The sequence below is a fragment of the Dromaius novaehollandiae genome, chromosome 5 (assembly GCF_036370855.1).
Source record: "Dromaius novaehollandiae isolate bDroNov1 chromosome 5, bDroNov1.hap1, whole genome shotgun sequence".
Lineage (NCBI taxonomy): Eukaryota > Metazoa > Chordata > Aves > Casuariiformes > Dromaiidae > Dromaius > Dromaius novaehollandiae.
The window spans coordinates 61,526,101-61,550,154 of NC_088102.1; the positions used below are offsets into that span (position 1 = coordinate 61,526,101).

Sequence of the window (24,054 nt, forward strand, 5' to 3'; positions counted from 1 at the left end):
AGAGAGAGGAGAGAGAGGAGAGAGAGGAGAGAGAGGAGAGAGGAGGAAGAAGGAGGAAAGGAGAGGAGGAGGAAAGGAGAGGAGGAGGAAAGGAGAGGAGGAGGAAAGGAGAGGAGGAAAGGAGAGGAGGAAAGAGAAAGAGAAAGAAAGAGATAAAATCTCTTAACAATATGGCAGTTAGTTATTCATTATTACTTGGTGGGGAGGAGAGGAAATCAGTAGAAATAAGTCTCTGCTAAGTAAAAGCCCTACCTGGCTTGAAGTTTCCTAACAGTCTCTTCATCTTGACGTGCCTGTTTCTCATCCTCCAAAGCTTCCTGTAGCTGCTTATACATTTCTTCCAGTTCACGTACTCTCTGCAAATACTGTTCCAGTTCAGACGACTTCTGAGCAACCTGCTCTTCCATTTTTTGTCTTACCTGGCAGCATAAATTGAGGACACAGATGAGCTACCATTTAACTGAGGTTTCCAATTTTTAAAGGAAGTACCAGGTTTCCCTCAGATGAGATTTTGCCAAAGACAGATCTTTTCCTGCTGCCTGCAGAGCAAGACTGGCAAAGTGTGTGATTAACAGCATAAAAAATTGGAGGTCGCTTGAACTGGCCAACTTCATGCAGTGCAGGATTTTTACAGTGGTTTAAACCAAACTTCTATGACTATGGTCATGTAACTTTGGAGGAAAAAAAAAAAAAAAAAAGCTGGTAAAGTGTCCAGAAGCAAAGGTCAGGCTGGTTTAGTTAGGCTGTTTCAACTCCTTTCCTCTGGCAAGCCCTCTCTCAGTAGTGTATGTCACAGTTAAATTTGGATGATGGCACTGCAACTTGCGATGGATAAAGGGATTGGAAATCCGCTATGGAGGTAAGTGACAAACTGAAGGTGAGGAGGTGAAGGCCTCATATTTAAGGTCGCCCAGGCTCCTCCTGTCCCACCCTTTAACCGATCAGAGCAGGACAGACACAAGGATTGCTCACAGGGTGCCAGAGCCATCCTTTTTATGCCTGAAAAAATCCTTCAAGATTGAAAGTTAGTTCTTTTGGAAATCTGGATGTAAATTACAAAATAACGGCATTTTTCAAGCTACCATGCTTTTTTTTTAATATATAATATATATATGCCCCACCCATATATAAGTTTAAGAAGCATGGTAGCCTTAAAATGCTGTTACTGTTGTTATATATATTATATATATATGTATGTAGGTGTGTGTATATACATATACACATGTATATGTATATACAAAAAATACATCTATACATATATAAAGTTTGAAATAGATATATGAACCACATGACATAAAAATCCAACAGTTTTAAAAATATAATTAATTCCAAAAGTTCCTAAAATGTGTTTTAATGATGCCTATATTCATTTTGCATATTCACCTAATATGTAATGGCCTTAGGTTCTCCATCTTTGAAAAGTGGAAGGATATATTCAGTCTGCATTTATCTTGTAAAACAGGTCATTTTATTCCCAATTTTCTAATAATATTTAAGCCTTGAATGTTACCCACATTGTATGCAGGCTGTTCCACTATTTGTATTCACTAGGAAAAATATTTTATTTCTGTATTTCTAGTAAAGGCAACCCAGGCTGCATTCTGATACCTCCTGCAAAATCCATCTGAATCCTTTCAGTGATTGCCTATGAGTGAAGTCACTGCTGAAAGCACTGCTCGCTATGTGTAATCATGGCAAAAAGCCACTTGTGCTACTCACCATTTTTTCTCTCTCCAGCTCTAGGCTGAATCGATCTTGTAATTCCACTTGAGTCTGAAGTCTTTTCTTCTCCTCCTCAGCAGCACGTGCAGCTGCTGCTTCCAGTTGCTGTGGAGAGAAGGGGGGAAAAAAAGGAAGGAAGGGAAAAAAAATTGGTCAAAACTAAACAATTTTGGGAACATGGAATTTCATTTAACAATTTTTTAAGGAAGAAATCTTCAGATTTGTTTTCAAAAAACAGTCCAAGTCTATTCTCAATCTCTAAATATCATTTTAAATATAATTTTTATTATTGCAAGCTAATTTTAAATTTGCAAATTAAAAATCAATTACCAGACCTCCTCCAAGTTACCTGAGTTCTGCTTTGCATAGCCAACAGAAATCACTGTCTTTCCTTCTCTAATTCATATGGGGTAGGATACAGTTATGGAAAACCACATCCCATTCATTTGCATGCAGGACTAGACGGTAATTCCAGCAACAGTGAAACCATGCCGGAACGCACAGAGCTCACACAGGAACAGAAGTGAGAAGCATTAAGTTACTATGGAAAAGCAGAAGTGCCACAAAGTTTGACTATAATAAGCGATTATGCTATTGTGAATCACATCCCCTTAACATCTCCAAAATGGCCATGTAAGGTAAATAAAATTATAGCCATTAATCACCACTTGAAATTAGGGGAAAAAGAGTAGCCTAATCAGAGTTTCGGACGGGAGAACCAAGATGCTGGTACCTTCATGACTTCTCACAAGTTACTTAGCTTTTTTTTGCATCTTCATTTCACAAATAAAGATGGTAACACTTTCTCCTTTCATCAGGAGTTTGATAGCGTGTAGTGTTAGAATGCTTTGAAGGCTAGAAATGCAGTACTAGTGTCAGCCAAAACTTTAACGATACTGAAAACAAAAATAATCCTTTTGCAGAATTTTCCTAAGAAATTGACCTAATGCTTAGGAGCAAGCAGAAAATAAAAAGCAAGCACCTTTTTGTAATATGCGAGGCTACTTCTGCAGGCGTTCAGCAAGAGAAGAACACCCACCTTCCTTAGTACTTTGGAAAGGTCCCCACATTTAACTCTTCTTCTTCACACAACCTAGATGAACTAATTAGAGGTCTAAAGGATCAAAAGTGCCAAGTCAACACTTTTATTCCTGTAAGTGCTTGCAATATCACTGTAGCCTGAGATGGACAAACTCAGAGAAGGAAAGAAGAAGAGTTTCTGGTTTATGTTGTAGAAGCTAGTATGTACTTACTTACAGAACTGCTGTCCTTGAAAAGACTAAAATGATGCTACTAGTTTTTTAAAGTTCCTCCTCTGCCTCCTCCTAAGCATATAATTATGGTCAAATCCAAGATGGCTATTTACATGAAGTGTTCTTTTCATTTCCTGCCCCACTTCTAAATTAAACAAACATTGCCAGTTCTGATCCGAGATGGAGAACGTGCCCTCACAAAGTCCCTGGTAGACTCCTGCTAGAGAGCTCAACAAGAAAATACACTGCAAATACAAAAAAAAACCACTCTTCAAAGAGTGAAAATATACTCTTTATCATCAGCTGCCTGATTAATTCATGCCAGAGGACATCAATTCCTGGCGGGTAAGGTTATGGGTACCAGGATAACTATACAGTTTAGGGAAAAGCCCCAAAATGTGGGTCGGGAAGGGGTGTCAACAGGCCCCACCATTACAGCAGCAGTTAGCAGAGCGTCTGAATCGCATGCAGAATGCCAAACTGAAACAGAATGGGTGCACATGTCTCCTGCATGGCTGCTTCATAACAAAATTTACCTTCTAAGTTTGTTCAAAGTATGCATCTCCAAAATTCTATTAAAAATATGAAAACTAAAACCCACCTCTTTTAGACAAGCAGTCTCATGCATCTGACATTTTCTGCAATAGGAGCTATCAAAGCGGAAGCCAGTCTCAGGGTGCACTTTGGCAGCTGCTGTGGAAGTGCTGGCTCACAGCCCTCTGGAGCAAATCAAACTCTAACACACTGACACAATTCAGTTTCCCCCAACCATTCTCATAGCCTTTTCCTTGAAGCACATTTTTTTCTAGCTAATCAAACACAAAATTCCTCCAGTACAGTAGCTCTCCAACACTTCTACTTAGCAGAAGTGCAGTAATTCATTTATTTTCCTTGAGAAATCACTTTAATCCAGTTTAAAAGATGCTTCTTACCTCAGTGCTCTTTAGTTTACCAGTTGGGACTTTCACGAGCCTCACTGGAGCCTGTCAACACCCTACTGCGCCTTCGGGGTTGCACTCATCTTATTTCCCCTCTTTCTCTCCACAAAGTAAACTTTACACAGCAAGCCAGCCCTAGGATTTCTCTTAAGAGGTATATTACATACCAGTAACGAGTAAGTAACACAGGCTGTCCTTTAAAGCATCTTTTATATTCTGAATCTTAAACATGTGGTAGAATATAGGGGCTAAAATGAAATCAAAAGATGGTTTTTCCCCAGTGCTAGACTTCATTTAAGGCAAACAGAGCCCACACCAAACACTGTCAACTCAAGCTTAATTAAAAAAAGACAACAAATTGTTCCTTGCCACAAATTGTGACTTAATGACAAGATTTTTGAAAAGATATGGTTTAGGATGTTTTTCATTTGCTTTCTGGTGTCCACATCAACCTGCTTTCATTGTATTTATAGCTGTCTTCTCAAGATCATGGGTTTTTTTCTAATTGAGGGCTAAAATTAATATTTGTCATTTATGAAAAGCACAAGAAATGAGTAAGAATTGTTGTAAATGGAAATGAAAGAAATAATTAATTTAGGACAGTATTGAGCAGAACACTCTTTAGACCAAGCATAGAGTGAAGATCTGAGCTGCTAGCAGCAGGGAGTCTTCAGCGGCTGAGATGTTAGGCAGCAGCAATGAGAAGAGTCTGATGGCACTGTAAGCTATTTTCAAGGGATACACCTCATTAAAAGGCATCACAGCAATAAAAACAGTAACTCTTCTTGTAAGCTTTTTCAAAAGAAAATTAAAAAATTGGAAAAGACCGTAAAATATAAAAAAATGAAGCATAGCTGAACACTAATCAAGTGTCTGTGGAGAGTTACTTCAGAGATACCAGCTGTTCCAGCGTACAAAGCCCCACCAGCATCTTCACTCCAGTCAGTGTGCAGCTACAGCAAACGCACCTTCATGCTATTTGCAGATATTCTGCCAGTCTTCAGACTTGGACTAAAAAGCTATCTATGAGATAGTGAATTTATTTAGAATGCCTTTGCTAATACTCAGATTTCCAGGGCAAATATCTGGCTTTGAGAATTCAATACAGTATTTGTGGTATTCAAACAACTTACAAATGGTTATGTTTCTCAGCTCTATAAATCTCCCCCCAAACTACCCCAGTAAAATTATACATTTACACACACACACACGCAAAGTGTGATTTGGCATCTTTGGAATCTCTGGAAATTAAACTTGTATCTCTGGAAATTAACTATGTGCCAAGAGAAGTGTTCCCCCCCCAGTTCACACAACATAACAGGAAGACTACCTAAGAAAATCTTAATAAAAAGCACTGTTTGTTAGATATGTCCAACAGGAAAAACACAAAACAAAACCCTCAATTAATTGTGCATACCAGATTCTCCAGTCCCTGAACACCAAACACACAGCTGGGCTTTTCTTTGCTTAGAGGCTACACTAGCTTACAATACCTTCACATGAACAGGGGCTAGGCCAGGTCACTTCCATAATCCAGGGCCTGATGAACAGTCCTTAGAAACAGTTGCAGCCAACACTTAAGGTTTCACTGCAGGCTGAACAAGCAGGTGTACTAACTTAAGGCCTCCTACAGATACACGCTCGCCTCCCCTGGAGCAGTTTGCTCAATGTGTCTGAACAGCTGAACAGCTAATAGATGCCTAATATACTTCAAGAAGCTCACATCAATAACGAAGACTGAGCTTGAAGGTTGGCAGCTCCCACTCCCACTCTCACCTTTCTCACAGTCTCCAGCTCCTTCTGCTTGTTCTCGTTGGCCGTTTGCAATTCTTTCATCTGCCGCTCTAATTCTTCTTGCTCGGCTAACAGTTTCTGGCGCAATTCTTTACGTTTTTGGCGTGCTTCTTTGTGGGGTGGAGGGTTCCCCCCTCTAAGCAGGTTTACAGTGGTCTGTATGGCTAGAAAGGAATGTACAAGACACAAAGGAAGAAGAAAAGTAAGAGAACACCAGGGAAGGGAAATGCGAAACTTTCTGGGCAGCCTTGGTAAATGGCTGTGGGGTTTTTTTTTTATGCATTTATTTTAAAATCAAAAATAACTGTGTGTGTTTTCCTAGCTGTCAACACAAAACAAAAGTAAAAGACACTTGGCATTCAGTGTTGTCTGTGTCCCACATGAAGACCATCAGGCAATTCCAGTGCATTACGTCAATTCTAACATTGATTTCTTTCTAAAAGGCAGTGGACACACTAAGACATTTTGAATGCAAATCATTTGCACCCCTAGCTAGGAAAACCAGCTCCAAGATTTCCCACTACCTACATTCAGTAATTCTAATTGAGAAGTAAAAAATGTTATCTAACATATAAATTCACTTACTTTCCTATAACCAACCTTTAACCTTTTTTTTTCTTCTTGTCATAAAATGGAAAAACTTTCTCTCAGGAAGAAAGTAGTTCTCATTTGTTTATATTCAGTGAGGAAATATTCAGAAAGCAAAGTTGAGAAGTGGTAAATTATTTTGATATTTTATTCATCTGGCACAACTGTGAAACAAGATCTAATTTTGGAAGCCAGTAATCATTACTCATACATGAGACTTTGGTGTAATTAAACACATGCTTCCGGTAAAAAGGGAAGAGTGAATGAAAGCATGCAGCTCTAAATATTTAAATGCCATACATGTTTCAATGGTATTGCCCACACTGTCTTTGCAAGGGCTTCTACCTCACTCTGCAAAAGACGTATATACCTATCACTCAGGATGTATCTGGGCAAGGTATCACAAAAGAAATAACTTCACTAGGGTAACAAAAAGGAAGCCCCAATATTCCCAGCCTTATTCTGAGCTCAGAGGTACAACCATATAGAAAAAGCAAACAATATCCATTTTCTTTTCGGTTTTGGCTGCCTACACTGAGGCACCTGATAAAAGTTGATTCCCATCACATGGCCTCCTCAAAGATCTCTTTCCATGTGTTCAACACGGAGACACCCAAAGATCACAAGACCAAGAATTTCATACTTGAGTAAAGCACGTCCTAAGACTTCAGCTTAGCAAAACACTTAACTTTGACGTAACTTTAGAATTTCTGAATCCTTACCTTGAATCCACTCCTGCTTCTTCTTTTTGTCGGAGGCACTGATCTCAAAACTTTTATCAAGACATTTTATGAGAAAAAGGCATTTCTTTCCATCTTTATCAGGCAAGGCCTAGAATGGATAACAAAGGATTATGCTTCCAAACGTTAAATTCTATTTTATATTGTTAAGACCCCTCTATTCAGTGTTCTGTTACTATCTACAAATACCAGCTTTAAAATAGTTTATAAAAAGAGTGTTTATGGCCTGTTTTTCTATAAAGTATGTTTATGTTATGCATAATGTCTTCAACAGGAAATCATCAGATGATTTTCTCATTTTGAATGCAAGCACCCACTTCAGTACCAAGAGACACTCTTAATAATGGCTCTTTATTCAACAGAAATCGCAGGACAGATAACCAAGCGAGCTACTTATACAAAAGGAAAAAGAAAGTAATGACTTCAGTGTTAATGATAGATATCAGGAGTCCATCACAGATGCACACACAAAAAAAAGAATAAATTCTTATCTTTGGAGAAATGTAAAATTTTGTCATTTTTACCTCTACACAACAGTTGCCATCCAGCATGATGTCTCCCTTCTTGTCTCTTAAATCTTCACTTACATAGTAGGAAATAATATTGGGTTTTAGCACAAACCATCGTTCTGTCCAATTTTTCCTTTTGTGACCTTTCTTCAACATATAGCCCTGCAAAAAGCAAGGGATCGACTGAAATGCCTGGCCTCTGTTGAGCCACTTGGTCTTTTAGTTATGTGGCTTAATGACCCATTGTGCTCAGAAAAGTTGGATCATAGTCCTAAAATGCTTCACCTAGACATTTCCACTCCCAGTACCAGAACACTGCTGTTTGTTGTTTAGCCCATAAGAAGCCATGTACCATTCTTGTGTCCTATTTTTAAGTAACAGGGTCATCCGAAGAACTGAACAATTGCTATGTAGTCTTTGGATCCTCTTTGATGACCTTTACAATTTAATTTTCTTCTACTCATCTGTAGTGCTGTAACGATAGACTTTATTAAAACAGTCCCCCATGGATGCACATCCTACTGATAAAAGTGGGCCTGCAGCGAGGCACCGTAAATCCAGCCCTTTATGTGCCTAAGCCCAGGGCCAAAGCGAAAGCACCTCTGGCGGGGGAGTGGCTCCACCCAGCCAACACACTCACTGAGCCGCACCTTGTTGAGAAGTGATCCCACACGCGAGTAACAGCAGCTACTACAGTTAGCGCATTAGCAAAAGGGATAATGGAACCGTACTCCTGGAGTCCTCATGGGATGGGATATGGGAACACTGGTAAAGTCTGGATTTTGCCTTAGGCATTGTACCACTAACTTAAATAATACCACAGTATTTTATTTTTCCTGACAGATGATTCACTCAGCTTTCTGTATGAGACAGACGCTTGTAATCAAGTCATGGACTTTGTTATTAACCAGAATATTTCAAAAGAAGGAAGAACATTGCTGCTGAACTTTATACAAACAAAAGAATAACAAGTGTGATGTTCTATAATGAAAATAATTAGGCCTGATTAAATCCTCCAAGTTTGTCTCAACTGAATATTAACATTTACAAAATATAAGCACCAATATTAAGTACAGTAACTAATAACCTTAATCGAAGAACCACCTTATTATACTTTATTCCGTGTGGCTACAGCAATTCAAAAATGATCCCGCAGCAAAGAGAGTGCACAGTGAATGATATAATATTTGGACATTGTCAGACATTGGATTTTTTATCTGGCCTTAAGTAGGGGAACCTGGCTGAAATCTAGTCAGTTTGCAGGTATTTCAGCTATACCTGCCATTTCTGCAACCGCATTCCCCCAGTACTTACATATTTTTGTCTGACTCATAATTTAGAAGAAATTCAAATCACAGAAGAAACTGAACACCTATATCAATTTAACTTTGAACCAGCCATACAGAAAACACTGCCATGCTCAAAGTATTCCAAATTAAGAGGATCGAAATGTTGGAAAGGAGACCAAGGAACATTCTTCTGTAAAGTCTTTTAGCTATAGTAATTTTGGACACCAGCAAAAGAATAAAAGTGCTGTGACATATTTAAGTCAGAGGTGCCTTTGTAAAAAAAAAAAAAAAAAAAAAAAAAAGTATGTACGATATATACACATTATTTATGTATATACATATATATATATATATATCTGCGTATATATATTTTTATATGCGCACACACACAAACACATATATCTGAATGAAACAACCCCCCACAACTTGGCTGTGCTCAGCTTTTCTAGTCAGTTAAATGTGGCCGGAGCCAAGGCCGTGACTATTCCCTTGGCACTCCACCCACTTGCTCCGGATCAGGAATGAGCAAACAGCTTTGCCTCCTCTGCACTCAGGTCCACAGCCTGGGTGGTCATGTATGGGTGTGCGAAGGATTCCCACAGTTTTACTCTTTCATGTCTTGCACATTCTAAGTCAGAATCAGGTGTTTTTCTCCCTCCTTATATATTTAGTGAATTTGCTTTCAAGGTCAAGTCAGACTAATATCTTCCCCTCAAAATTTATGCTAAATCTATATCTATTATTTTTGTGCATAAGCTTCTTCTCATCTTCTAATAGCCCTCTGGCAACTCTTAGGGATCTCTTTTCACACCAGCTATCACACGAGGGATAGATGCTGCTCAGAAAACTAGAATATCACAAATTTAATTATCATTGCTATCCATCACAAGGCTTGGAGATTACAGGACAAGCGTTCAATAAAAACGGTAGTATGAGACTTTGCTACTATATGGTATATCATTAATTAAACATTGATGTAATCTTATACTGCACTAAACACTCATGACAATTCTGTCAGTCAACAAGCTATCAGGGTACAAGCTGGGACAGAGCTAGATAGGTGCAAGTCACTCAGAGAACACCATTTTCCACTTGGCCACTGGCAGTCCAGGAGGACTTGGGTCAAATCTTGACGCAATCTATTTTTACACGTCAAAGATCTATTTTTAAAGGTACTCAGACATCCTTGAAAAAGAAGCCTAGTCACCAAAAGAGGAAAGAATGGAGACAGTCGAGTTAAAAAAAAAAAAACAAAAAAAACAAAAAAAAAAACAAAAAAAACCCCCACAGAGATAATGCAGCTTAAAAACTGAAAATGTTTTACACTTCCAAAGAAATCAGATTTCCTCACAAGTTTCAAGAGGAAGGACTGACCTGACACTGGTTTCTTTATTTTGATGTTGTTAATAAGCAGAATGACTTCATTTTGTCCTCAACTGATTATGTCCCCCCTCCCAGCCCTCACCTCCAATAAGCAACGAGGAGTTAACAAAAATAGACTTTTGCATTGTTCTGTGGATATTCTGAAAGAATTTCCTGTGCCAAGACTTTCTGATGATTTCTTCAGAATGGTTTTGGAAAGGCTGCCAAGAGAGTTTTTGTTTCTCTCCTACTAAGAAACAAAGTTGAAAAAAAATACTCCATCGGGTAAAAGTCAAGTTCAACTAGCTCTCTAGGTTAACTTGAGCTGTGACCCCTTAGAGCTTTAATATATTTATACTTCCTCTGAAAAAAAAATGCAGTTTTTAAAACCATTCGTAAACTTATAACCCATGCACTGGAGATCTGAAACAAGAGAAGATTGATAGAAGTTTGCTAAGAATATTAAGGCTAACATTACTTTTCATATTTGAATACAGGAAAGTAAGTCACTAGTCAAATAGCCTGCTAAGCAGAGTAAGAAACAAGCCTTGGAGCTCCTGTGTATCTTTCTGCCCTGCTAAATTGTATCAACTTAGAAGCAGATACTCCAACCTTTCTCCTGACCATGTTGTATGAATATAAAAGTTGTATCAGTACAATCTATCGTTCATTTGCTACAGTCTAACTGCAATCGGAAAACAGCATTTTCAAAAAATTCAAGAGTTGTCATAAATTTAAGAATTGGCAAAAAAAAAAAAAAAAAAAAAAAACAACCATATGTTGTAGCTATTCTGTCAGCTACTGAGTAATTGACACTGGTATTTAAAAAAGGTTATATTTGAAGTCAGAAGCACAGTTCCTTTACTTTCTAAAAACAAGTCCTCCCAGTGAGCAACTCATTCATAATACTGTGACAATTACACCAATTTTAACAGCACCACAACTTCTCGAATAATAAGGTCATATTATAAAGAACCCTTAGAAGTAATTTATCTAGTTTTCCCACTGCTATTTACCCATCAGGTAAGGAAATGTCAGTACTAAGTTTAACATTTTCTAATTATTCAATAATTTGTTCTCTTTTAAAATAATAGCTCTCCATGTTTCTTACCTGTTTGAGTACATCTAATATAAGCTCATTAAAGACTTCATTAATTGCCATTGATACTGTCTGTCGGTCCATCCCTTTACTGAACTGTCCGCTTCCGATGAGATCAATCAGCTGCCATGCAGAAAGACCTTCTCGACTGGTGTTGAGAGCAATCTTATAGTGGTCAAACTGCTCTTGCTGCCAGCCTGCACCCATGGCTTCAGTGAGTTTTTTAAGCAAATATTCGATCTGTACAGAAACATAAACAGAAATTAATAATTTTCAGACATGGAAATGAAGTGTTCCAGATCTGTAAACTAAGCTTCTTTAGAGGCTATTTTGTATACCCGGCTATTCTATAGCCAGGTTCCTACACTCACATTTAGGCCCCTAAATGTACAAGGTCTACTGAGCAAACAATTTAGGCTCCTGTAGCTTTCTGCCTCATGAGGTTGAACTTTTGACTGCTGAGCCCATCTGCAGCTTCTCTGTTCATATGAAAGAAAAAAAAATGACTGAAACAGAGAGCCTCTCTTCTAATATTTCAGATTCCTACAGAACACGTGGGATTTCTGTAACAGCTTCAAAACTGTGATGACTGACGTGTGAGAAAGCAGGAAGTTTTAAAAATCCTTCTTGTAAAATAAAAAGCAAACAATTAGAAACAGGAAGAAGAGTATGATGACAGCTTGGACAAGAAGTGAAGTGAAAAACTACCAATATATGTTAGACTTCACTTGACACCTCTTCCCCATCTCTACCGTGCCATTACTGGACACAATCTTGGCAAATGTATCCAGAGAGGCAAAAGGACACATTTTTCACCTCTGCTTTCATTGCTTCCAAAATAAACTCTCCTTTTCCTTTCATCTTTCACCATTCCATACACATTACCATACCACAAGCTAATGCTTCTAACAACACTAGTCAAAATAAACCCAAGAATGAAAAAGAGGGAAAGAAGGCTGGGTTGTTTGTCTAGTTTCTATTTTTATTTGTTTTTAGCTTACCACTGTTTGCTCTTTAAACAACACAGTATTTTAAATTAAGCCCATCTGCAGCTTTAAGCACGCATAAAACATTTTAAATGGGTTTTTAACCAAAATAATTTGGGAGAGCCTTCCTACAAAGACCTCTATACAATGAAGCCAAAGCTACACCTCTGAGTTTCTATGACTGTAGTCCCCTGATGCCAATTACAGAGTTTAACCATTCTGAAGACAGACCAAGTCAATGTCACCTTCTGCTATTTTGGGTAACAGGTCACTGTGTTTCCTCACCAGCTTCACACCAAGGTGCACAAAGTCACACATCATCTCCAGACTGTCCCCTCCGACCAACCATGGCACTGACAGCGAGTGCACCTACACACTCCTCTGGGAAGCCCAAGCGAAGGCTCCTCAGCAAGGCCCACCTGGAGCACCGCTCCCAGCTGGAGGCCAGTGCAGACAAAGGGGAAACCAGCTTCCCCAAGGGCTGACCATTTTCTCTGGGGACAAAAAAGCCAGCAGAGAACCACTTCCTTTTACTTCAGTGCACCCAGACTTCAGGCAGCGGTTCCTCCAGCTGCCCCCTTTCCTGCATGCAGCAGGACTGCAGCTCCAAAAGCGGGACGCCGGGAAGGGCAGGCTCCAAGGTGCAGCCCAGGAGGGAAGGTGGCCTGACCCAGCCAGGTTCCCTTCTGTGCACACAGAAGTGAACACGTCCCAAGTGCTGCGTTTCTGATGGTTACAGCCATAGGTTAACTTTAAGTGGACTGATTTTACGTGATGTTTTTGGAAACACTACATGGTTTGGGAGTTTGAATCCCATTATCAAAAATGACAGGGTATTCAGCCTGAATGTGCCTTCTTGAAAAGTGGCAGAAGGTGAATGCTTTCAAAGACTTCATTTCTTCAATCACTATGCTGGTTCACTTCCCCTGCACAGCAGTGCCTGAGAACAAAATGCAATTTCTCCTGTGGACAAGAAAATCCTCAGCTAACAGAGCCAGAGGATGTTTCATCACAGATTAAATGAACTTTTCAGCTACATTTTATCATCACCTTTCAACTGGTCTAACAGGCTTTTGAGAACCCAGCAGTCTCTACACAGAAGTCTGGGCGTACAAAGAAGTGAAGAAAAGCTTTTCCCCACACATTTCACCACAAGGACTCCCAGGCCTCAAGCATTTGATGCAGTATACATGCTAATTTTGTGGCTGCAGCTTCTCTCTTTTGCAACTGGTACACACAAACCCCCTCCTTCCCCTCACATCTGTGATCAAGAAACACAAAGTATGCAGCAGAGCACACTCATCTGGCAAAGCACTAAATTACTGGACCTGAAATTCACTCTACAGATGGGTGACTTATTACTCCTATTTCGGTTTGATAACTATTCTTAGTCTTATAGCCCCTGTTCTAATAGTATGTGAGTTAGGGCTAGGGCAAAATGAGGAAGCTCCTTAAAGCCACTGTACTGTCTAGAATAAAAGTTCCCACTGTAAACGGGCAGGAAGCACATGCTCCTCTGAGACGTGGCTGTCATCCTCCTTGTCAAGAGTATCTTAAGAGAAGATATAGTAGCCAGGCACAGAATATGTCTTCAAGGTTGGCACAGAAGCTGTAGATAAGTGTTGGTTTTCACTTCAGCTTCACCAAGTAAGGCAGGTAAGTTTGGGGTTTTTTTAAAGCTCTGAACACAATTCTTTTTAGTGAAGATACAATTTGAACAGAGGCCTTTGGAAAAAAGTGACATTTACATTTTAGACAAGTGCAATGAGCTGAGGGTATAGAGTGGGATCCCTAAAGCTCAGCCCAAGCAGCTGAGCTCGTAGCAGCCCTGGGCTGCTGTGGCCATGGGAGGGAGGGCCGTGCTGCGGACTCCCGGCCCCGCTCAGCACCGCTGCCGGGGCGGCTGGAGGCGCCCGGGGCCCAACGGGGCGGGCTGCCTGCTGCACGCAAGTACAGGCCTCGGCTCTGCAATACTCACTGCTGTAACTGTTCGTTTCGCTACGCTGCATACGCGAACGCAACAGGCTGTTCGTAAGAACAGGTCACAAAACTTGGCTTTTCAGTGGTTCTATGTACAGCTTTGAATCATTCAAGGTAAAATAGTCAGAGGATAACATGAAAATTTTAGCATGCCCTCCCCCAAGCTACGCACTTACAACTTGTATTGGATCTTTTTTTAAAATTCAGTAATTAATTTCTTTTAAAAATAATGAAAATATGTTTTCCTGATTTCCACTCTCAAAAGTCCTTATGATAAAAGAGTAATCTATGTACCACTAAGGCTGTTGAGCAGCAAATACCACAAATCCTCAGCATTCGGTTAAAGGCAGGAAGCAGCTTACTTCCTACTTCCAGACAACTTTTACAGAATGGCAAAAAAAAAAAAAAAAAAAGAAAAAGAAAAAAAGGAGATATTTCACAGCATGCATGAACAGTAGCACTGACCACTTGTTTCAAAACAAGACTCCTAAAACCTCAGTTTGGTGAGCTGAGCTCTGGCATCAAAACAGGAGCAATCTTTTTCCCCCTGTATAAAACACCTTCTGCCCCTCACAGCTCAGGCTCTCTGAACGGCATGCATTCTGAACAGCGATCCTGAGCTTTAGATGCAAAGGAAGTGAAAATAACTAAGGCTTAATTAAGCCGGTGATATCCCTGCCAAGATGCAAAACAATAATAAAAAAAGAAAACTTAACGAATTTAAACTTTGTAATTTATTGTTCCAAGATTTCACAACTTCTTACACTGTTTAAGGAATGCAGCTCTCAAATTCCTTTGGTTAATTATTTCAAAGTACTAGACTCACTAGCAGAAAAGGGACAAAAAAAATCCCCCACATATTTGAACAGTTTTTTCCTCATTTTTCTACTCAAACCGTGTCAACAAAATGTACATCAAACTAATGGGCTGGAAGAGGAGTAATGCAAACTGTTGGCTATTACACACATCCTGTAATGCACTAACATAAGTCAAAACACCCTTTAGTTACATTTTTACTGTATTTTTATTCTCGGAACAGATTTAAACACTAATGACTACTAACCAACTATCTACAAGTCACTAACATCACTGCGAATATCCTAAATCCCATTAGAGTATGTAAAATACCCAATTATTTCTAACTACATCAAATCTTCTTATAGGAAAAAAGGACCCATGCATATTACAGTTTAATTTCTAAAATTACAAAAAAATTTAAAGGCTTTATCTTTTATTCAGACAAGCACATGACTAACCAAGGTCTGCACAGAAATTTTGTCCAGTATATCCACTCTATAGTGACAATGAGTGTTAGGGATGGAGGGAATATAAATGTAGAACAGTGTGAGATAAACGAAGAAATGCGTTGGATTTGGTAAATATGGAAGCAAACAAGAGACGATTCATTTTGTGCTCAAATGAGGAACCTCTGAGAGCAAACTGTATTTGCCCTCCTCCACAAAGAGACATGTCAACTCAGCAAATAACTGACAAATTAAGTCTACTGGCTCAAACAATTTACTCTTGTGGTTAAAAAGTTGAGTGTCAAAAAGCAAACACAAAGCAACATTTGCTGCTATTCTGACTGGACCTTATTCCCTTTTTGATACAGATGTAAAGACATAAGGCTTTTGTTTTAGGAAGAACTAACACTACACACACCAGTATGCACCAACTGGTACCACCAGTATGAAAAACTGGTTCCATCCCAAATCAACAGAAACTTTTCAGCTGGAATTAGAAAGAAAAAAGAATATAAAGAACAGAAGCTCTTTAAAAGGAGATATACAGCCTATTTAGTATCTTTTCAGAAGATAGTTTCTTTTCCTTCACTTCAATGCCTATTGTCTTTCTTTTCCAGGTATTCTTGGCACCATTCTCCATGGAGTATGAAGTATCATACCTGTTTCACATATTTTTCTGATATACAAGTGGGTCTGTTAAAGGATGAAAAATTAAAAGCCAAGGCTAAATGTCAAGGAGGCTTTCACGCCCAGCAGAGCATGGCGGACACAGCTATTCTGGTTCACACCATTCAAACAAGGTTTGCAATATTAACACAGCAGACTTGAAGCATATCCACATTATACAAAATCCTGTGGGAGCACACATTACTCGGCAAGAGACATGAAAGCAATTAGATCTCATTTCACAATCATCATCAATTCCTTTTTTCCCCACCAAAACGTAACTTCTTCTTAACTCAATATTTGTTTCTTCCTTTCCACCAATAAAAAAATCCCCATACTAGAATTTATTAGACTCTTGCGGATAACTACTACTCTGGTTCAATTGATTTTATTAAAAAAAACAACTGTATTCATTGTCCAGCCTAAACCATTACTTATTTCTGTAAAATTACACTTGCATTAAATAGTACATAATAAAGTACAACTGAAAATACAATACTCGTGATAATCCTAAGGACAACCTGCTGCATAAACTGAAAATTCTCTTGCTTTTTGCAGCAATCAAGGAATAGAGTAGTGAAATGGGAGGAACTGACGCAAGGCATAAGTGACCAAGCATCTAATCCAGATCAATTACGACCCCACTCAAGTGGTTTTCGTTCTAGTTATATCAGTTTTGATTCTATTTCTCTATATATAATGAATTATTTAATTAATGAAATACTGGGAATTGTATTTAGCCTATTTCTGATATTAGAATACACAACAGGAAAGCAAATGCGGTCAGAAAAAAATCTTTTTCTCCAAGAAATGCCTCTAGAAGAATCACCAATTCTGTGAATCAAGAATTACCAATTGGTAACTTCAGATTTTCATCTCCTCAGTCTAAAAAGGAAAAAAACACCTAACTTTCAAATGCACAGAAAACCCACACAAGATTTGGACCCTCTTTGTCCTACATTAGGAGGGTTAGAAATGCCACTTGTTAAATGTTGGAGGATAAACAGAGAACTGTACAAATCTTGCTTCCTCAAGAAGCCAAGCAAAAACAAAACAAAACAAAAAAGACAGTAAATGTATTTGGCTTATTTAAAACAAGTTACTGGTATGCTCCTTGGGTATTGTAATACAGCGTTCAGCTTGCAGCGTACAGCTCTGCAACTTTTACGATTAAGGACATCCCAAAAACACAGCTAACCACATACGACAGCTTTCAGGCGATAATGCCTTCCCACAGCTACAGTCACATGTTCAGAAATAAGGAAGGGGAAGTGTTTGGAAACTTTTTCATAAAACAGAAAACGTCTGGTTAAACAATACCAAAGCATACAAAGGAGTCTAACAACTCAGGCGGGAGTTGTAAGGAAAGCTCATGACAAATTAACAAGTAGAAACTTTTTTCTTCTTACAACTACAGATGTCTCCACCTTTCTTCCCTCTGTTTTTTCCTTCTCAAGACAGAGAATCAGAAGAAAAGGCGCTCTGGATGCCCACATCTCAGACGACCTCGAGGAAGAGACTGGCTTTGGGGATGGGGGACAGTCCCAATCTTGGCTCCCAGTTCAGAGCACACTGCAGATATTGCTGCTTTTGCAGCCCTCCCCATGGCCACAGAAGACAACTGTGTCCCTAGCTAAGGATTCTGCTAATTCTGAAAACTGTCCATCAGTTGAACAAACTGGACAAACTCATTTTAACTTGAGCAAACAAAACACAGTGTTGCTCTTCTCCAATCTATCTGTAGCTCTTCAAAATACCACCTTCACCCAGTTTTCAGAAACTTTTCGCTCTGTGCAGTACGAGGGCTCTCACCTGAAAGAAGAGAGCTTTCAGACTCGGTACTGCTCCCCTCTGTCCTCAGAAGAGGGGACATTTGCAGGCTGAAAAGGGGACATATCCACATGTCCCTAGGGACAGGAACACCTTTGCAAAGAGACTTTCGTGGGCCTGTGTTTCTTTCCAGCTCTCCTGCTTGTTCTCAGCCACCCACCCGCAGCCAGCTGAAGCGGCATCAGAGGCAAGGCCGTCACCAGCTGAGCACAGTGCCCTTCGTGGCCAACCCAGACGGACCAGCGCTGGGCCCTTCCTGTGCACGGTTGTACTGACCTGATTCCCTTGCATCTGGGCCTGCCCTGCCAGCTGCCACCTCGGGACTTCACCCAAATGAAACAAGCCTCAGCCAAACAAGGAACTGGGCAACTTCTGTCCCTCATGCCCTTGCACCACTGCTTCGAAATTCCCACTTTGTCACTGCTTTCCTTGCTTTACTCTTCCTAAAGCTTTCCTCAGCCTGTGTCTCTGGAGCCTTTCCAAGGGAGCCTATTTTCCCTTTTCTGATTAAGGAGCAGCTGCAACACTCCAGATTTGCTGCTGTTCATCAGCTGGACAGGGAATCATGCCTTAACACTCTGCAGGTGGGAGGCACACCACCGCCATAACTAGCTTTCTAATATGAAAGCCTAATACAGTGGCCCTCAAGCAAAGGTACATAACACTGGCAAGAAGGAAAAAAAGGAGCCTCAACCTTTAGTCAGAACAGTGCAAAGAAAATGAAATTGCACCTAAGCAGTAAAGATATCCAGGTATGTAGTTATTCAAGCAAGTGCAGAGACAGCCTTCACCATTAAAAAAGAAAAAAAAAAAACCCTCAAGGAGCAGCTCCTCCTCTGAGGAGGAAGAGGACACATCCTTAGTGACATGAAGTTGTATCAACACACTGCAGACCCAAGAAGTTCCCTCCTTCCTATCAGTCAGATTTTCCCATCCACAAAATGGGATGGAAAATCTTCAAGGGACTGATCACCTTTCTCACCTGAAAGTATGAGGCATGTTTCCTAATTACATAAAAGGAGGAGGGGGAAAAAAAAAAGGAAAAAGACTAACAGGTAGAAGGGAAGGAGGAGGGGAAACGGCTGGCTTCCACACAAAGGAGTCTCAACCACAGCCTCCAGCAAACTGTGTGTTGCAATATTCTCAGCCAACGATAACAGAAACAAACAGGGAAGAAAGGAAAGCTCACTCCCTGGCTGGAAAATCATACCAATTCATGAGAGAGGTTTACATCTGTCTTACCAAAACATAAACACAGAATTGCAAGTTATCCTATCTGTAAACCACTTAGCAAACAATCCCTGTTCGTAGCTCATTTAAACACGATGTACAAACCATTTTTTTAAAGTAAATGACAGAAAACACTATAAGTGGTGAAGACTAACTTTATAATCAAGCTTTATTATGAACTCAAGAGGCATAAAAAGTAAATGGAAAAAAAGATACCTTAACAGTATTGTTCTGAATACTACTGAAAGGAATTATTTTCAGCTAGAAATTCTCAGCACTAGGACCACCATTATCAGTTTGTATAAAAAAATGCTTTGAAAATTTCATCTGGCATTTAGATTTAGTTTTTTTAAAAAAAACACACAAAACAACTTCAAAGGCTGATATGAAAGGTCACACAGAGAAAAAGCAAAACTGACCGAAATTAAGACTTCACATTTCTATTTTTGGAATCCTGGGTAAAAGGATAAATGTGGTAAATGTGAAATTTTTCAGAAACACAGAAAACCCAGGAGGCCTGGTGCAAAACAGAAAGCAATGCATTCAAAAGACAGCATTCCTCCACTGACTGATTACATTACCTGTGTGGTCTAAGGCAAAAGGTTAGAGTGAATACAGGCATTGTACATGATAAGAACAGAGCGGCCTTTCTTTGTCAGGCTTTATAAGCTTTCTGTAAACTGTATTGCACAACTTAAATCCTGCTGTAATCAAGAAGACACAGACACAGGTTCGCTTTAAGAGATTTAAAATAATCCAGGGGAAAGAGCAGTACAGGTTAACCCTGGACCTCAAGGATGGGAAGTAAAGAATAACGCCAACTCTGAAACCTGGAGAAATTCTTTCAGGCCTGACCTGACTCCGCAGCCCATCCGACAGCAACAGACACACTGCAATTACCCAGCAACACCTACCTATGGCAGCATGAATCTGGGGGTTTCTTTGGTAGAGGGAGAGCAAGTGAGCAACACCAGTGCCCAGAGTTGGCAGCTCTGAAGCTTTTAATCAGGCCAATGGATAATGAGATGCGAAATACCTACCCCCCAGAAAAGCCAGGCAGCCCTGTGGAGAACACAGTGACACACCAGGGAAGTGAATCTGAGTCCCAGGTTCTACATTCATGGTTCTGACCTTCTACCGTGGCCAGATCTGGCACCATTAAGAAAGGAGCTGTCTTAACTTTCAAAAATGTTGTCCCCATCTCCCAAAAATTACCAAAAAAAAAAAAAACTGTCCCATTTCTCATGGAAACAGAAGCATGCCAGGTAGGGCCCTGTCATCACCAGTCTGGGTAAAATCTGAAATGTTACAGAGTGAAAGTCTCCTGCTCAAAAGTAAGTGATAAGGCAAAGCCGAGCTGCTCATTTTGATAGGGAAAGGGAGCTATCTCTGCTATACAGTTTGGCATAACAGCTTAGTCACACAGTTATGCTGTTGTGGCACATAAATCAGACTGTTTTGATCTCTGTCTCTTAAGAGTTCACAGAACGAATTAATCAATACTTTGGTGCTGAACTGCAGAGCCCTGGGATTTCTGTATAGGGTTTTGCATGAGATTATTTATGCCTACAGTTCTGATCTTCCCTGTCTTCCCTCACCCCTCTCCACGAAAAAAGCACTAAATTCACCTCTAGGGTTAAAATTCCTATTTGAGCTTTGCCCATACTTGTTCATGCACTTAAAGTATAAAGAGATCTCTCTGGTGTTCTGCTCACTACTGTTATTCCTTCAACCGTTTCAAGCAGGAGGAGTTCAGAAGCTGTTTGCTTTTGATCAGAAACAAACATCATCAGAAAAGTTCATACTTCTCCTTTTCAGCAGGAGGGTGACATGAGAATGAACACTCATCCTGCAAATCATGATAACACAGAGCAGAAAGGAGAAAATTTTTCTCCAGAATCACACCCATGCGCCAACCATGCAAAACACATGTACCAACATATAAGCAAGTGCAGTGATTTAGAGACCACACACATGCATTATTCATTAATGAAATGACAACCTCAACAGCTTGTGATTTGAAGCCGAGTGTGGTATTGGAGCTAGCCTCTCCAACATCAGTCAGTCTTCACAAAATGCAAAATGAGCTCGTTACTAGGGCCAAGCAGCACGTCCTGTTTAGTCTAGGTTGTTTAAAAGATAACAATATCTAAAGTGTCCTGTGGGGTTTTCCCCATATGCACCCTGGAAGAAAAAAAAAAAAAAAAAAAAAAAAAAAAAAAAAAAAAAAGCACTTGAGGCCTTACATTATTAAAAGAGAAGAATAAAAGTTTTACATTCAAAAATTATTTTCTCCTAAAACTCTAGAGAACAGCACACACTAACATAGCTCAAATGGAACATTAAACAAACTGGTGTTAAACAGCACAAGATTTTGTTTCTTACCTCCTCAGGCACAATGATTAAGGGGTATTTGTCCTCTGACAAAAAGTTAAAGATAACCCACACTTTAAATGCATCTTCATCACTAATCAGCAGAGGACTCTTAGAGAGGTTCTTTTTAGCGCAGAGCGTCCAGCACATCCTATTGAATTCGACTTTGTCAAAGTTCCCTTGAACCTAAAAATGAAGAAATTGAAAAAAATATTTTTTTAAACATGCACAGACAGACTCATAGTAACAGACAGACAAAGTCATACAAAAAGCACTGAGGAAATTCCAGTTTTCAAGAAAAGTTAAAGCCCAAACAGAGCACTGTAGCAGCCTTGTCTGACTTCCTAAAAGGGGTAAGCTGAAGAATTTCTTCCAGCAAAACCTGCATCCAACCTCCAACTTCTGGTTCAGTTAATCACACCTTGCCTTTACGTGAAGCAGGCTACACTGTATTCTGCATTCACTCTAGCACATTAGCTTTAGCTTCCAAATCATCATCATAACTCTCTTAGTTCCAACTGCCCTTCTGTTACACTGAGTTATGGAGATATAGTGGTTTCCAAATTTACTATATTAAAACAAAAACTACACGTGGCTATACTAAAAGTAATATCGGAGCAGTAGTTGGGAAAGACCTTTATTATATTTTTCTACTTTATATTACCTTAATGTAACTATTGTAGGAAAATAGTTACAAACATGTAATCATTTTTTCTTGAACAGCTAATCCACTTAAACTCTTTCATTTTTCGCAGACTCCCAAATCTTCACCTTAACTGATTTTTAGACACTTGTTTTTGTTATCTTTTATCATATCTAATATTTGTACATACACATCTGTGAATTATTTACATATGCAAAGCTTTCATTTCCTCTATTTTGTTTTAAACCCTCATTTATGTTAGAGATGAAACCTATATATCTCCCTACAGCTCTGCCATGCTATTTCTTCGCCAACATGAAGCTAAAGGCATCCTTTGCATTGTAATGGAAGTCTCTTGCGGTTTCGGAAAGCATGCATAAGAAACAGGTTCTTGCACCTCTTCTGGTAATGATACCAGTAACATTCAGTGCAAATCTTCTGAGAGACCAAACCACGTTTTAAATGTGTGAAGGACATGATCAGTGAACTGTATGATTTCCTATCCAGTCTGGTAAGTGGTCAAATGTAGCTGAGGATGAGCTACACTGGCTAGCCTAAAGTTTGACTAAGGAAGTGGATGAACTGATGTGGGAGGAGAGAAAAGGCAGAGGTAAACAGGAAACCAACCCTATGCCAACAAATACTTCGAATACAGTTTCCAGGACTAAAAGTGAGACCATGGAAGAAAACCATAGACTTTGCATGCTGCCAGAGTCAGATACCAGCGCAGGTGACACTGCAAGAGGCAGGCCACAGGCGACAGCTGCCCTTTGAAGAAGGTGGAAGCTGCAGGAGCTCCAGCTTCTACAGCCACAAGTTCAGCATCCAGGTTATTCACATGAGAAACACAAGGTTAAATGAAACACTGGCTAAGCAAACTGCAGAAACACTCTTTGAAGGCAGGACCAGAACCAGGGTTTCTTTCTATGTCCTCCCGTTTGCCAGTGCCTCATCCTACAGCTGCATTTGCCTGTGCTTTTCCCTGCCTGTCCTCACTACCTAGCCCAGTGAAGCTCGACTCCTTTTCTAAAACAGTCGCACCAACCCAGGTGATGAGCACTTCTGCCTTGGAAATGCCTTGCGGTTATGCTGCTCCCAAGCAATATAGGGGTGGAGTGGGAAATCTCCTTTCCTAGAGCCACCAGCTGGCAAGTGCTCTAAGCACCATAAATACAGGGTGCCTCTACAGCCAGCTCGTATTTTGAAACAAGGTAGCTATCAATGATCCACAGGGAGAGGGTAGAGAAATACCTTGTGCACGGACCCCAGACCAGTGCAGGGTAACCGGCTGCTCTGGCCTCAGCAGGAACGAGGTGGTTGTTATCACATGGCAAAGCAGGACCAGGCACACCTGAGCAGCTGCCATTGCAGCCCGAGTCACCCGCGGTGTGCTACAGCCACCAGGGCCGGCAGCAGCCAAGCAGGAAGTCTGAGGATCATTTTGCTCCAGGGGACTAAGTTCCACCAGAGCCTCAGTTTAGGTAATAAGTCCTTTTCTCAGAATTCAGACTTGATTCTGAAATGAACTCAGGAAGAGTGTCAATGTGGCATCAGTAACAGAGAGACTATTTAGAAATTATTCAGGAAAAATAAACAGATTAGTGCACAAGCCCAGCTCTCCAAAATACCTATGATTCACCTCTGTTTTTTTTCTAAATGATTAAGCTGGCTGTTAAATAAAGGATATAATTCCAACATTGTTCTGGCGTGCGTGGAACTAAATAGTTCTCTTTATTGAAGAAGAAAAGTTTTCCTCAACAATTTCATGTAGCAATGCCAACTTCTTCTGGTGTACCATTTCTTCAAGA

The 24,054-nt window shown here is 39.9% G+C and overlaps 1 protein-coding gene and 1 long non-coding RNA gene across 3 annotated transcripts in view; one reads left to right on the forward strand and one right to left on the reverse strand.

Moving 5' to 3' along the window:
• Positions 1 to 7,530, forward strand: part of LOC135328515 (uncharacterized) — a 10,693-nt gene extending 3,163 nt beyond the window's left edge. The window contains exon 3 of the long non-coding RNA XR_010389491.1: positions 7,310 to 7,530. This is a non-coding gene — a long non-coding RNA (uncharacterized LOC135328515). The remainder of the gene's footprint in view (positions 1 to 7,309) is intronic.
• Positions 1 to 24,054, reverse strand: part of SWAP70 (switching B cell complex subunit SWAP70) — a 41,526-nt gene that overhangs the window by 5,343 nt on the left and 12,129 nt on the right. For both annotated transcript variants that reach the window (XM_064513026.1, XM_064513027.1), the window contains exons 3-9: positions 21,616 to 21,789; positions 11,307 to 11,534; positions 7,560 to 7,706; positions 7,018 to 7,126; positions 5,690 to 5,871; positions 1,720 to 1,827; positions 253 to 419 (exon numbers count right to left, since the gene is read on the reverse strand). In XM_064513026.1, coding sequence (XP_064369096.1) covers positions 253 to 419; positions 1,720 to 1,827; positions 5,690 to 5,871; positions 7,018 to 7,126; positions 7,560 to 7,706; positions 11,307 to 11,534; positions 21,616 to 21,789 — 1,115 coding nt within the window. The remainder of the gene's footprint in view (positions 1 to 252; positions 420 to 1,719; positions 1,828 to 5,689; positions 5,872 to 7,017; positions 7,127 to 7,559; positions 7,707 to 11,306; positions 11,535 to 21,615; positions 21,790 to 24,054) is intronic.